The sequence below is a fragment of the Equus quagga genome, chromosome 6 (genome assembly GCF_021613505.1).
Source record: "Equus quagga isolate Etosha38 chromosome 6, UCLA_HA_Equagga_1.0, whole genome shotgun sequence".
NCBI lineage: Eukaryota > Metazoa > Chordata > Mammalia > Perissodactyla > Equidae > Equus > Equus quagga.
Genome location: NC_060272.1, coordinates 2,213,637 through 2,224,049, shown reverse-complemented (window position 1 = coordinate 2,224,049; position 10,413 = coordinate 2,213,637). Strand labels below are relative to the sequence as shown.

General features: G+C 57.3%; 1 protein-coding gene across 4 annotated transcripts in view; it reads left to right on the top strand.

Moving 5' to 3' along the window:
- TMCO3 (transmembrane and coiled-coil domains 3) overlaps positions 1-8,357 on the top strand; it is a 44,385-nt gene extending 36,028 nt beyond the window's left edge. For 3 of the 4 annotated variants that reach the window (XM_046664409.1, XM_046664406.1, XM_046664407.1), the window contains 3 exons: positions 3,921-4,000; positions 4,871-5,020; positions 7,632-8,357. In XM_046664409.1, coding sequence (XP_046520365.1) covers positions 3,921-4,000; positions 4,871-5,020; positions 7,632-7,745 — 344 coding nt within the window. In that variant the 3' untranslated portion in view covers positions 7,746-8,357. The remainder of the gene's footprint in view (positions 1-3,920; positions 4,001-4,870; positions 5,021-7,631) is intronic. The other variant, XM_046664410.1, reaches the window with a different exon arrangement.
- The last annotated feature ends 2,056 nt before the right edge of the window (positions 8,358-10,413 follow it).

The following is a 10,413-nucleotide window of genomic DNA, read 5'->3' as shown; positions in this document are numbered from 1 at the left end:
CCCCTCAAGGTGCTGAATGAGCTCTGCCTGTGCCGATCCCTTGACCTTCCATTCCTGCTGGTGACTCGCTTCTCTTCTGTCAGTTCTTCTCCAGACAAGGCCTGATGAATCGATTAGATCGTAGCCTGTTCCCACTGCATTCCAGTCCTGCGTCCGCTCCAGAGGCCCTAGGCCACCTGATGCGTGGGTGTCACTCCATGTCCTGCCTGCCAGGGCTTCTTGGAATGTGCAGTTAACAGACTAAAATTCCATGAATATGTCACTTAAAACGGGCATGTTTGTATAACATTCCTCAAATTAAGATTCTTGATCCATCAAGAACGTGCTTTCTAATACAGCTGTGCATCGTTCAGTGATGGGACGCGCTCTGAGAATGCATATTAGGGATGGTCGTCCCTGTGTGAGCCTCGGAGCATGCTCGCAGCCCATGACGCACGGGCTCTGTGGTGCTGATCTTGTGGGACCCCACCACTGGTGCGGCCCCATCATTGGCCAACACGTGGGGATGCGGCGCATGACGGCAGGCTGATCCCGGACATGTTCTGCCTTGGCTGTCTGCACTCAGTGTACAAGGGGCTCCGTCAGCTTCCTGCCGGCCCAGGCTCGTCTGTGCAATGGGTTCTATTCTGATGGTCAGGCGCTATCTTTGGTTCCAGTTCTAAGCAACAAGCAGACGGCCCCCTTTGAGAAGACACCTTTCTTTTCTGCAATACTTAGGCCTCAGTGGGATGTAAGTGAATGGGGGGGGGTCCCTGTATTTAATGAACATCCACTGCCCTCCTGCCCTGTGCCAGGCCCTGTGGAACCGCAAAGATGACCCAGACTCAGCTGCTGCGTCCAGGCCCCTTAGCCACAGGCGGTTCCAGTTGGGGAGAGTGAGTCCCAGGGTGTGTGAGGGGTTCGGGCCGTGCTCCTGAAAGAGACGGCTTTCGAATGGCGTGAACAACAAAGGGCAGTTTATAGGCCCCAAGCAAGGAGGGAGGGTTTCTGTGCTGAAGGCAGAGCCAGGGCACAAAGGTGTGGGCGCCCGGCAGAGCGTGGGGCAGGAGACAGGGCGGGAGATGACCCGTCACGCCACCCGCCACCCCGCAAGGTGGAGGTCGTGAGCTGCCTCGTCTGCGTGTGTGCACCCCAACCCTCCAAGGTAGCAGGGTCCTGGGTTCACGTGGACAGCAAGCGGCAGTGCACGTTTCCACCCATGTTCTTCCTGCTGGACCAGGGCCCACGCCTGAGTCCACCAACGCCTGATTTTACAAATAATGTTTCATCGGAACACGGCCACACTCGTCGTTTGTTCGTTAATGGTGCTTGTGTGCTTCTCAGTCTGCTCGGCTGCCGGCGCAGCACCACGGGCTGGGCTCAAACAGCAGACGTTTACTTCACACGGTTCTAGAGGCTGGAGTCCAAGGTCAGGGTCGGGTTCATGACAGCCCCTTCCTGGCTTGCAGACGCCTTCTTCTCGCTGTGTCCTCACACGGGCTTCCCTCGCAGTGTGTGCACAGAAAGGGAGAGTGGGAGAGAGGGGAAGGGAGCGGGGAAAACGAGGGCGGGCAGCGAGCGCTGGTGTCTCCTCCTCCTCATGGGCAGACTCCAGTCCCATCGGATCGGAGCTCCACCCTGTGACCTCCTTTCACCTTAATTACCCCCGAAAACCCTGGCTCCAAATACGGTCGCCCCAGGGTTCGGGCCTCAGCACATGCATTTGGGGACCACTCAGACATGGCGGCTCCAGCGCCGATGGAGTGGGGGCGAGAGAGCCCGCGTGGCACCCGGCCGCCCTGCACCAGACAGCATGATGACGGTTCTCGGTCCCTTCTCGTTTTGTGAGCAACGCCAAAGTGTGGTTTTTCTTTTATAAGATTTTCATCCCCTCCTCCTCACAGCCCCTCCCTGGGCCATGGTGAGGACCTGGGGCGCTGCCTGTTCCCCACTCCCCGTTCCTGGGGGCGCCCTGGAGGGGGCTGTCATGTGCAGCCCCGGGTCCTTGCTCCATTTTGTACCCGTGGGCCTGGTGTGTGTGCACGGTGACCGTGAGGGCTCGCGCTTCCTCACACAGACCATGCACCAGGTGCCTGCCTCCCATGTCGGGTTGTGTCCACTCATCCCCCAAATCCACGTCTACCCCTAGGAAACTGTGGCAGAAGGAGGCAAAGAGCTGTGCCAGCGTCCTCACGTGGTCAGTGTAGACCTGGGACCTGAGCCCAGAGCCTGCGCTGCGTGCCGCTGGGCCACCCCCGATAGCGTTTGGAACTTGTCGTGAGGACGAGGGGACGTAGGCAGGAAAACCATAACACAGCTCCCCGTCAGTCGCATGTGGCAGAGACCCTGCCCCACGGTGCATCTCCGTGTGGCTCATGTCAGGAGTGCTGGCTCCGGTCGGTTTGGCATCCGTGTTGCGCTCCACTCGCCATCGGAGCTCGCGGAGTGAGTGGCATGTCCACCCTCAGCGCGAAGGCCTCTGTCGTCTGGCCTGTGTGCAGAGGCCCCCGGGGGCCGGGCACCTGCTGTGACAATGAGGTGCTGTGTGATCATGACCCTCTATGGAGCTGTCAGATCAGGACACTACGGCACGATGGGGTCAACGACAAGGCTGAGGTCCCATAGGACTGACCCGCCGCCCCAAAGTGGGAAAGGCAGGCGCTTGTCCCCGTGAGACGTGGGCAGCGACGCGACCAGATGTGTGTGGTAAAAACAGCTCTGCCCAGCAGCGTGCCGGCGGGAGAGCGGGTGGGCAGGGAGCCCTGTGGTGCCGAAAACGGTTGCTCCCCGGGACGCGGCCGCAGCTTGCTGTGCGTGTGAACTCCGCTCGGGGCCTCTGGGTGAGATGGGCGGGTTAGGACCTGTCCCTCCTCGCTGCACATTCTCGTGGACTTGTTGCAGTTGGGGACGCGTGGGCAGTGGGATGTGGCCCCGTAGTGCAGGAGGGGGGCTGAGGACTTGGCAGAGCTGGTTGTGGGGAGGGAGGAAGGCTCTAGATGTCGGCTCGGGCACATGTCGCTGGACCAGGGACCCAAGAAAACAGGTGCCGGGGTGGAGCTGCACCAGGGACTGGGTTAGCGGGGGGCCAGCGGTTCACCCAGAGGTGTGCGCCAGGCAGGTCGCCACAGTTCAGGGAAGGGCTGGACCCCAGGAGCCGAGCCGGGCCTGAGGGCTGCAGTGGGGGAGACCTGGAGGCCAAGGCTGCGCTCGCTCCCAGGTCCCAGCCAAGCACCCTGTCGTGTGGGGGGCGGCTGCCTCGGAACTTCAGGGAGGAGACTGTCTCCGGAGGAAAGGGACTTCGGATGTGTTTCTGAGTAGAATATTGATGGGCGCATCTGCCCCGACACGCTGTGGTCCTGCCGCCTGACAGCAGGTTCCAGGTAGCAGCACGTCCTGCGGGCTGGACAGCCGCCTGCCTGACTGGTGAGCGAGGGAGGACAGCCAACCCCTTGCTCCCCAACCTGAGTCTGAGGCCTCAGGAGGGCACTGAAGGCAGCAGCGGAAAGCGCTCCTTGCGGTTCATCAAAATGGGCGAGGCAAACAGAAGAGGCAGAAGACACAGGCGGCTCGCGGCCTGTGCACACATGGGGTGAGCACCTGGGCTTCCCGGCCTGAGGGTGGATGCCGGCCGTCCTCTCCCGTGGCCACTCTTGTCCCCAGGCTCCGGGAGCCGTTTGCATCCTGGCCAGAATGTTCTCGTGAAAGAAAGTCAGACTCAGCGGCTGCTCGCCCTCGTGCTTCCCCACGTCACAGCCGCGCTCGGGCCACTGTCGCGGAGTGGGCGGCTTGGGGCCGCGGGCAGCCGGCGCTTGGGCAGCGCCTGCAGGCCCTCCTGCAGCTGCAGCAGCGCCAGCAGCCAGTGGTCGACGGGTCGTGGCCGTGGCGAGGGCGCGGGAGGCTGGCCGCGGGGCCCGGGACTCACGCTGCGCCCTCTCCCGCAGGCCTGCACGTGTTCCCCACCTTCGTGGCGTACGAGCTCACCGTGCTGCTGGTGCTCACCCTGTCGGTGGTGATCATGAAGGTACCCCTGCGACTGGCGGACTGCATGCCGGTTTGGTGTCACGTGTCTAGGGTGCACGTTACTTCCCCTTGGGGGTAACCCCTGCCCGTAGCAGTCCCGTCTGTGGACCCCCAGGACGGCCCCGACCCAGAACGCCATCTGAGAGGCATTCTGCCGCAGCACAGCCCAGGGATGGGTTTGGGTCAGCGTGGGGCACTTTGGGTCTGTTTTCCTCTTTGTCTCAGAATTGGGTACTTTTAACATTGGGGTTAAAAAGCTGGGACGAAGTAATGGCCTCCTGGGTCCTCCAGGGAAGCCCCTGCCGGCAGCTCGACTTCCACCCGGGTCTGAGGCGGCCCAGACCCCCGCTCCCGGGACGGCCACGGCAGGCTCTTCCCGCTGTCTCCTCCGCGGCCACAAACCGCTGAGTTGCCTGTGTTGACGTTAGTTCTGGGTGCGACCGCCTGCTCGGTAGCTGCCCGGCTGTGTGGAGTATGACTTAAGGTCCTTCCTCCTGAAGGACCCAGGACACCTGACGGGTCGGGCTGCCCCCAGCTCCAGCGGCTCACCTCTGGGTTTTGTCTACGTGAGAAAGACATTTCTCTCTTATTAAAAATAGAACTTCCATTTTGAGTGCTGCCTAATATTTAATGCTGTGAATTTCGTTTTGGGGGAAAATCCTTGTTCTCTGCTAGTGATCCTAAACCCCTGGTTCTGCCTTGGTGCCTGTGGTCTCCTTTCCGATGCTTTGAGTTTCTTTGGTGCCTTCTGCATAGAAGCCCCTCTGTGTGCGTCCCCCAGGTGTCTCTCGGGCTGTCCCTGCGTCCGTCCTGCTGTTTTCTGGGGGCTTGGCTGTCAGGCTCAGTTAAGAGTAACACCCTGCTCTCGCAGTTTGTCCTGGCAGCCCTGGTTCTGTCTCTCCTCCTGCCGAAGACCAGCCAGTACATCAAATGGATCGTGGCCGCGGGCCTGGCCCAGGTCAGCGAGTTCTCTTTCGTCCTGGGGAGCAGAGCGCGCAGAGCGGGCATCATTTCCCGGGAGGTGAGTCTCCCCCACTTCCGGTGAGAGTCGCAGTCGGGCAGGTGCTCTGCTGCTCCCTGTCCTGTGGGACGCTCCTCATGCTGATGCCTGAGCGTCTGCGGGCCGCGGCCGGGTCAGCAGCACAGGGACGGGCGGCCGGGGGAGGGAGCACTGGTCCAGGCCCCGTCCCCCCACAGCTGGCATGGGGGTTGAGGGTTTGTCTCGCGGTGGGCGCAGAGGTAGGCCCCGCTGTCCCCTCTCATAGGATGAGGAGCTCTTAGGTTAAAGTCACTAGTTAATTCTGCTCCAACTGTGACCCTCTCTTTTGCAGCAATTGTAATTACTTGCTCTAATATTTCTTGTGAAAAGAGGAAAACTGATTTTTAAAGTTCAGCTGCTAGTTTGTGCATCATTAGTGGTTCAGAAATGTGGAGGTGCGCCTTTGTAGAAAACCGGCATGAACTCCCCTAGCCATGGACCAGGCCCTGAGCACCCTGTCCTTCCGGGGACCATATCTTCGAGAGGCATCATTGCATCTTAGTTCTTAGTTCCACTTAAAAACCCTTTAAAAGGCACAAGAGAGAACGTTCTCCTGTGAAAAGACCTGTTTGGTTTTTTTCACAAAACATCTTGTGGTAGTTGCCTGCTTGCAGGAGGCGAGTTAGGATTGTCAGAGGTGCTTCTGAAGGCACCGTGTCTCCAAGTTTTAAGTAGCTGGAATTAAAACCTTAATACAAATGGTGACAAAGTTTCCTATATATAAAACGTGGAGAGGTTTTTGTTGCATGTAAATATATATGAAAGTTTGGGGTTTTTCTGATGGGCCCTCCTCCCCCCACCACAGTGTTAAACACCACTTGGTGTTCTCACAGCTCCAGACACACAGGTCGTGTGTGCACAGCCCCAAACACAGGGTGCACCAGACCCTCGACCCTCAGTGTGGTGCCTGAAAGGTTAACCATCCACCTCTCTCCCTCCCCCTCCTGTCCCCCTCTCCCCCATTTGCCACCTTCCTTTTTGTCTCTGGTCTGTTCATCCTGGGTCTGGCTTTCTCTGTGTACCTCTGTGGTGGGTGTGTGTGTCTGTGTAGAATTGTGTGTGTGCACACAGTTGTGTGTGCATTTGTGCATGCACAGCTGTATGCGTGTAGTTGTGTGTATGTGCAGTTGTGTGTGCATTTGTGCATGTACAGCAGTGCGCGTGCAGTAACATGAGTGCAGCTGTGTGTGCGCGTTCATGTCCGTTTCCACCCGCCATGTTGCGCTTAGCTTGTATTTCCTCTTCAGTTTTGTTCATTTCCCTGTTTTAATTATGCCTGCATTGTAAACTGGCTGTGCGTTAGAACTTGGTGAGCGTCCTTCGATGACCGTGTTTCACTTTAGATTTGATAAGGAGGTTTTGTCCTCAGCTGCGGGGTGTGGGTTGTGGCTCCAAAGTGACGGAAGGCGCCCACCCAGGGGCGAATCAGCCGCAGCCTGTCGTCCCCGATGTTCAGAGTTTAATATCATTTAAAACCTGAATCTTCTTTCAGGGCCGGAGGACTGAATGAGCCAAGGAGAAATTGATGCAGTGACTCAGAAAAGCATTTTGTAACCAACAGTTGCGTGACTGTTTCAGAGAAAGCAGGGTGGCGGGTTTGTGTTGTCAAGTGGATGGAGTGTGGGGTGACGGCGTCCAGACCTGAACGCCTGCTCCTGAGCTGCTGGTCCACTGAGTCGCATGTGTGTCAGAACACCGTGCGCTTTCCGTGTAGACCGGCAGGCTGTGGCAGTCGGCTGTTCCTGTATTTCTCGGCTTGCAAACAGTTAACTTCAGGATGTTTTAAGTTGTGGCTGTGCGGACACACAAGTTCCCGAATAGTGATTTCTACGTAGAATTATTTAGAGCTCCAGCCGTCTCCCACAGTCTGTTTTGCTCCTTGCCGCTTGGGGTGTCTGCGGGAGCACGTGTGGTCTTGTGGGGGCTGATCCTTGACACCAGGGCAAGGCTTTCCCTCCTGCTCTCAGCCAGCCGACCCCCCAGGGACCCCAGGCGCAGCCTCCCGACTGCCCCCACCTAGCAGCGCCCCTCCCTCAGTTGCGATATTGCTGCTAAAACCCTTTTTGCACCCTCGCTCTCAACTGAATTTGGGCTGAATGAGTATGAAAGTTCCTGTTGGTGCACACGAAATGCAGCCACAGATTCAGAGCTAAGAAGTTGTCTCCTTGTATCCGTTAAGTGTGAGGAAGACAGGATGAGTCTTCATGTTACACAGCACCAGACACGATCACTGCAGAATGCCTCTGTGCACCGTCTCCACTGGAGATGGGCCCAGGGGCTGCATGCTCACTGTGAGGGACCCCCGGGGGGCAGTCTGACTGCCCACTGCACCCAGGGGAGACCCCCAGGCAGCACAGACTCCAGTGTCTGAACCCACAAGGCAATGATCTGACAACCTTCTCCACCGATGGTCAAATCACAGCCCATCTAACATACAAATGTCCATGCTCCTGTGGCTGGAGGGGGAGTGTCGGAGGGAAGGAGCGCGCTTGTAGTTTGTAGGTGCACCTCCTCACCCTGAGTGTGAGCGCCCCAGCCTTACCTCTGCAGGTGCACCTAATCCTGAGATGACGCCCCGCCTTACCTGTTGCAGGTGTACCTCCTCATCCTGAGTGTGACCACGCTCAGCCTCCTACTGGCCCCAGTGCTGTGGAGAGCTGCGACTGCGAAGTGTATGCCGCGACCAGAGAGACGGTCCAGCCTCTGAGGGCCCTGAGGTGATACCCCGCCGCTGTGGGAGTGCCATTTGCACAGTTCTGTAGTCGCACGTTCCTGTGAGCCCTCCGTGGAAGGGAGGCGTCTTCATTTCCGCCAGCTTTACAAACTCTCTCGGCCCCATTTAGGATCTTCAGAGTAATTTATTGCGTTCATCGATCCTGCACAGCATAGCGTAGCGCTGTTTACAGATTGCCTTGACTATTTTGCCTGGATGTGCCTTTTTTTCTGAAATCAATGTTAACTTTCTATTGTTATTCATGATTTTATTCATCAGTTCATGACTTTTTGGTAAAGAAAAATTTCGAAGCTTTTTTATTTATTGTGCAACTTCAGTGTTGTAATCTGTTGGTCAGTATTTGTTATTAAAACATTTCTGTGATGTGAAGTTTTAATTCTGGCAATGGGTTTAGAAAGTTACTTTTAATCCTTAAAGCCTATGTTTTCTAAAATGAGACAAAAATCTTCTAAATGTCTATTTGCTTTTTACTATAAGAATTTTAAACAAACACTTTCATGTCGATGTTTTATTAGGTGTGTCATTCTTTTAAGATATTTGGTTTGAGTCACAAGAATATGCGTTCTTTAATAAAGATCATTTATGGTCAGCGTATAATTGAAATTTATTGAAAATCTGCCTTTTCAGGTAGATTTTTGTGTTGAACTTATCTTCACCAATTTTTTTTTAGTTAAGAGGATTCGTGTATTAAGAGACCACGTTAACGCAGTGCTATTTGCAAAGGCTAAATTCTAACTTCAAATTTTAGAAGTGCATTTTGGTTATTGGGGCCCTTTTTTAGAAAACCACACAGATGAAGAGCAGATCCTTACAAAGGTTCCCTCAGGGCAACTGTAAGTGGAGTTTCCTGTAAGTGAAGAGCCTAACAATTCAACCCAAATACTTGGAGTAGAGGTCAGATATGTTGGGTTAATTATGGATTGCAGATATAGATTATGGGTTGCATTAATGCAAATTAAAACCTCAAGATGAAGTAAATTTTATCTAGTCTGAAGTACATCAGGGAGAAATGAAGTAAACGTGTGCCTGTTTTTAGGCAATAGCGTTGGTTTGATTCATTTCTAAATCACAGCAGATGGGTGCCATTCCCTCCGAATGGCTGGATGTGTGGACACCGCCATCCTAGACCATCCACACCTGGGGTGGGCAGGCAGCGGGCTCCCCCTCCGCCCACCCTCCCCACCCGCCTCCTCCCCACCTCCTGGCCGCAGGACTTGGCCTCTTCCCCCTCGCTCACCGGGCTCACCCCCACCTCTCCATGTTTTCATCTGTGAACTTGGCTCTGGTCGGTTGGCCCCACACTGACTGCACGGAGCCCTCCCTGACCCCTGCCCTCTCCAACCCCTGCCCTCTCTGACCCCTGTGCTCCCTCCATCCTTGAGCAGACTCCCAGAAGGCTCTGAGCACTGCCTTCCTGCTGATCCCTGCCACCGCGGGTGCTGCCACTCGAGTTTCTTTGGCCGGTGGCAGGAAGGTGTGTGGTGTCCTGCATGGACACTTGCTGACCAGCCCGGCCGTGGCATCCTCATCTGGAACTCAAGGCTGAGGGTCGGCTCGAGTCTGCTGCCGTAGACGACACTGGAGACGTGCTTAGAAGGGGAGGTCTGAACCCCGATTCGGAGGCAGACGGGGAAGCCGTGGTGGCCCCGCAGCGCCGGCAGAACCTGGACAACAGGAGCCGTGAGGGCGGGCTGTGTCGGGGGTCCCCGGGCACTGCGCCTGGAGTCCCGGCCTGAAGCTTCTCCGCCTCACACGCTGGCTCTGCCGCCCGGTCCCCCCTCCCGACACGCCCGCCCCGGCTCTGCCGCCCGGTCCCTGCGGGCGTCCATGTGCCCCAGCCTGCGGTTCCCGACTCACCAGTCTGTGAGTCCATCTCCCAAAGTCCTGACAGCGGGGCTGTCCTGGTCCCCAAGTGCTGCGGCAGGGTAGAGAGCAGGCTTGAGGTAAACGGGCTTCCTGAGTTCACGCAGCTTGAAGCCCCCGTGGGAAGACGCACTAAATGTGGAACCTGGTTGAGGCCTGAAGGGATGGACAGGAGGACGTGAGACATGGTCAGCTGCTCGCTCCATGGAGGACAGTGAAGACGCAGTGACCACTGTGGCCTGGGCCCTCCGAGGGAGAGCGGTAAAGGAATCTCGCCTCAGTGTGTTTAAGCAACAGACGCAGTCAAGCCTGTGTGTGCAGCAGTGGTGAGGGCGTGTGGAAGTCCCACGGTTACCGCCTCTGGGGACGGTGCTCTGTGGCAGGGACACAGGCGGGTGGTGCACGCGGACTGGGCTGTGAAAGCCGGGCACACAGGCAGCCGGGCAGGTGGGCAGGGAGGCTGCAGGAGGAGTTTGATGCTGACAGTGGTCCTCATGGTCTCTTGGGAGAGGCATCCGGGCTACACTTGCAGGAGGTCAGAGGTCAGAGATCAGAGTGCAGGGGGAGGTCGTCCCCCCGCCTCCCGCCTGGCAGAGTCATGGCTCTGCAGGAGGGTGGCTCTGCCGCATGGGGGCGACAGGTGAGGTAAGTGACCCGAGCAGAGGCCTGAGGGGCCCCGCGTGCCCCTGGAGGGTGGCGGCATCCCAAGTCTCCCTTGCCGGTGCACCGTGTGGGGATGGGAGGTGGGTGGGAGCCTGGAGGACGGTGGCAGGAGCCT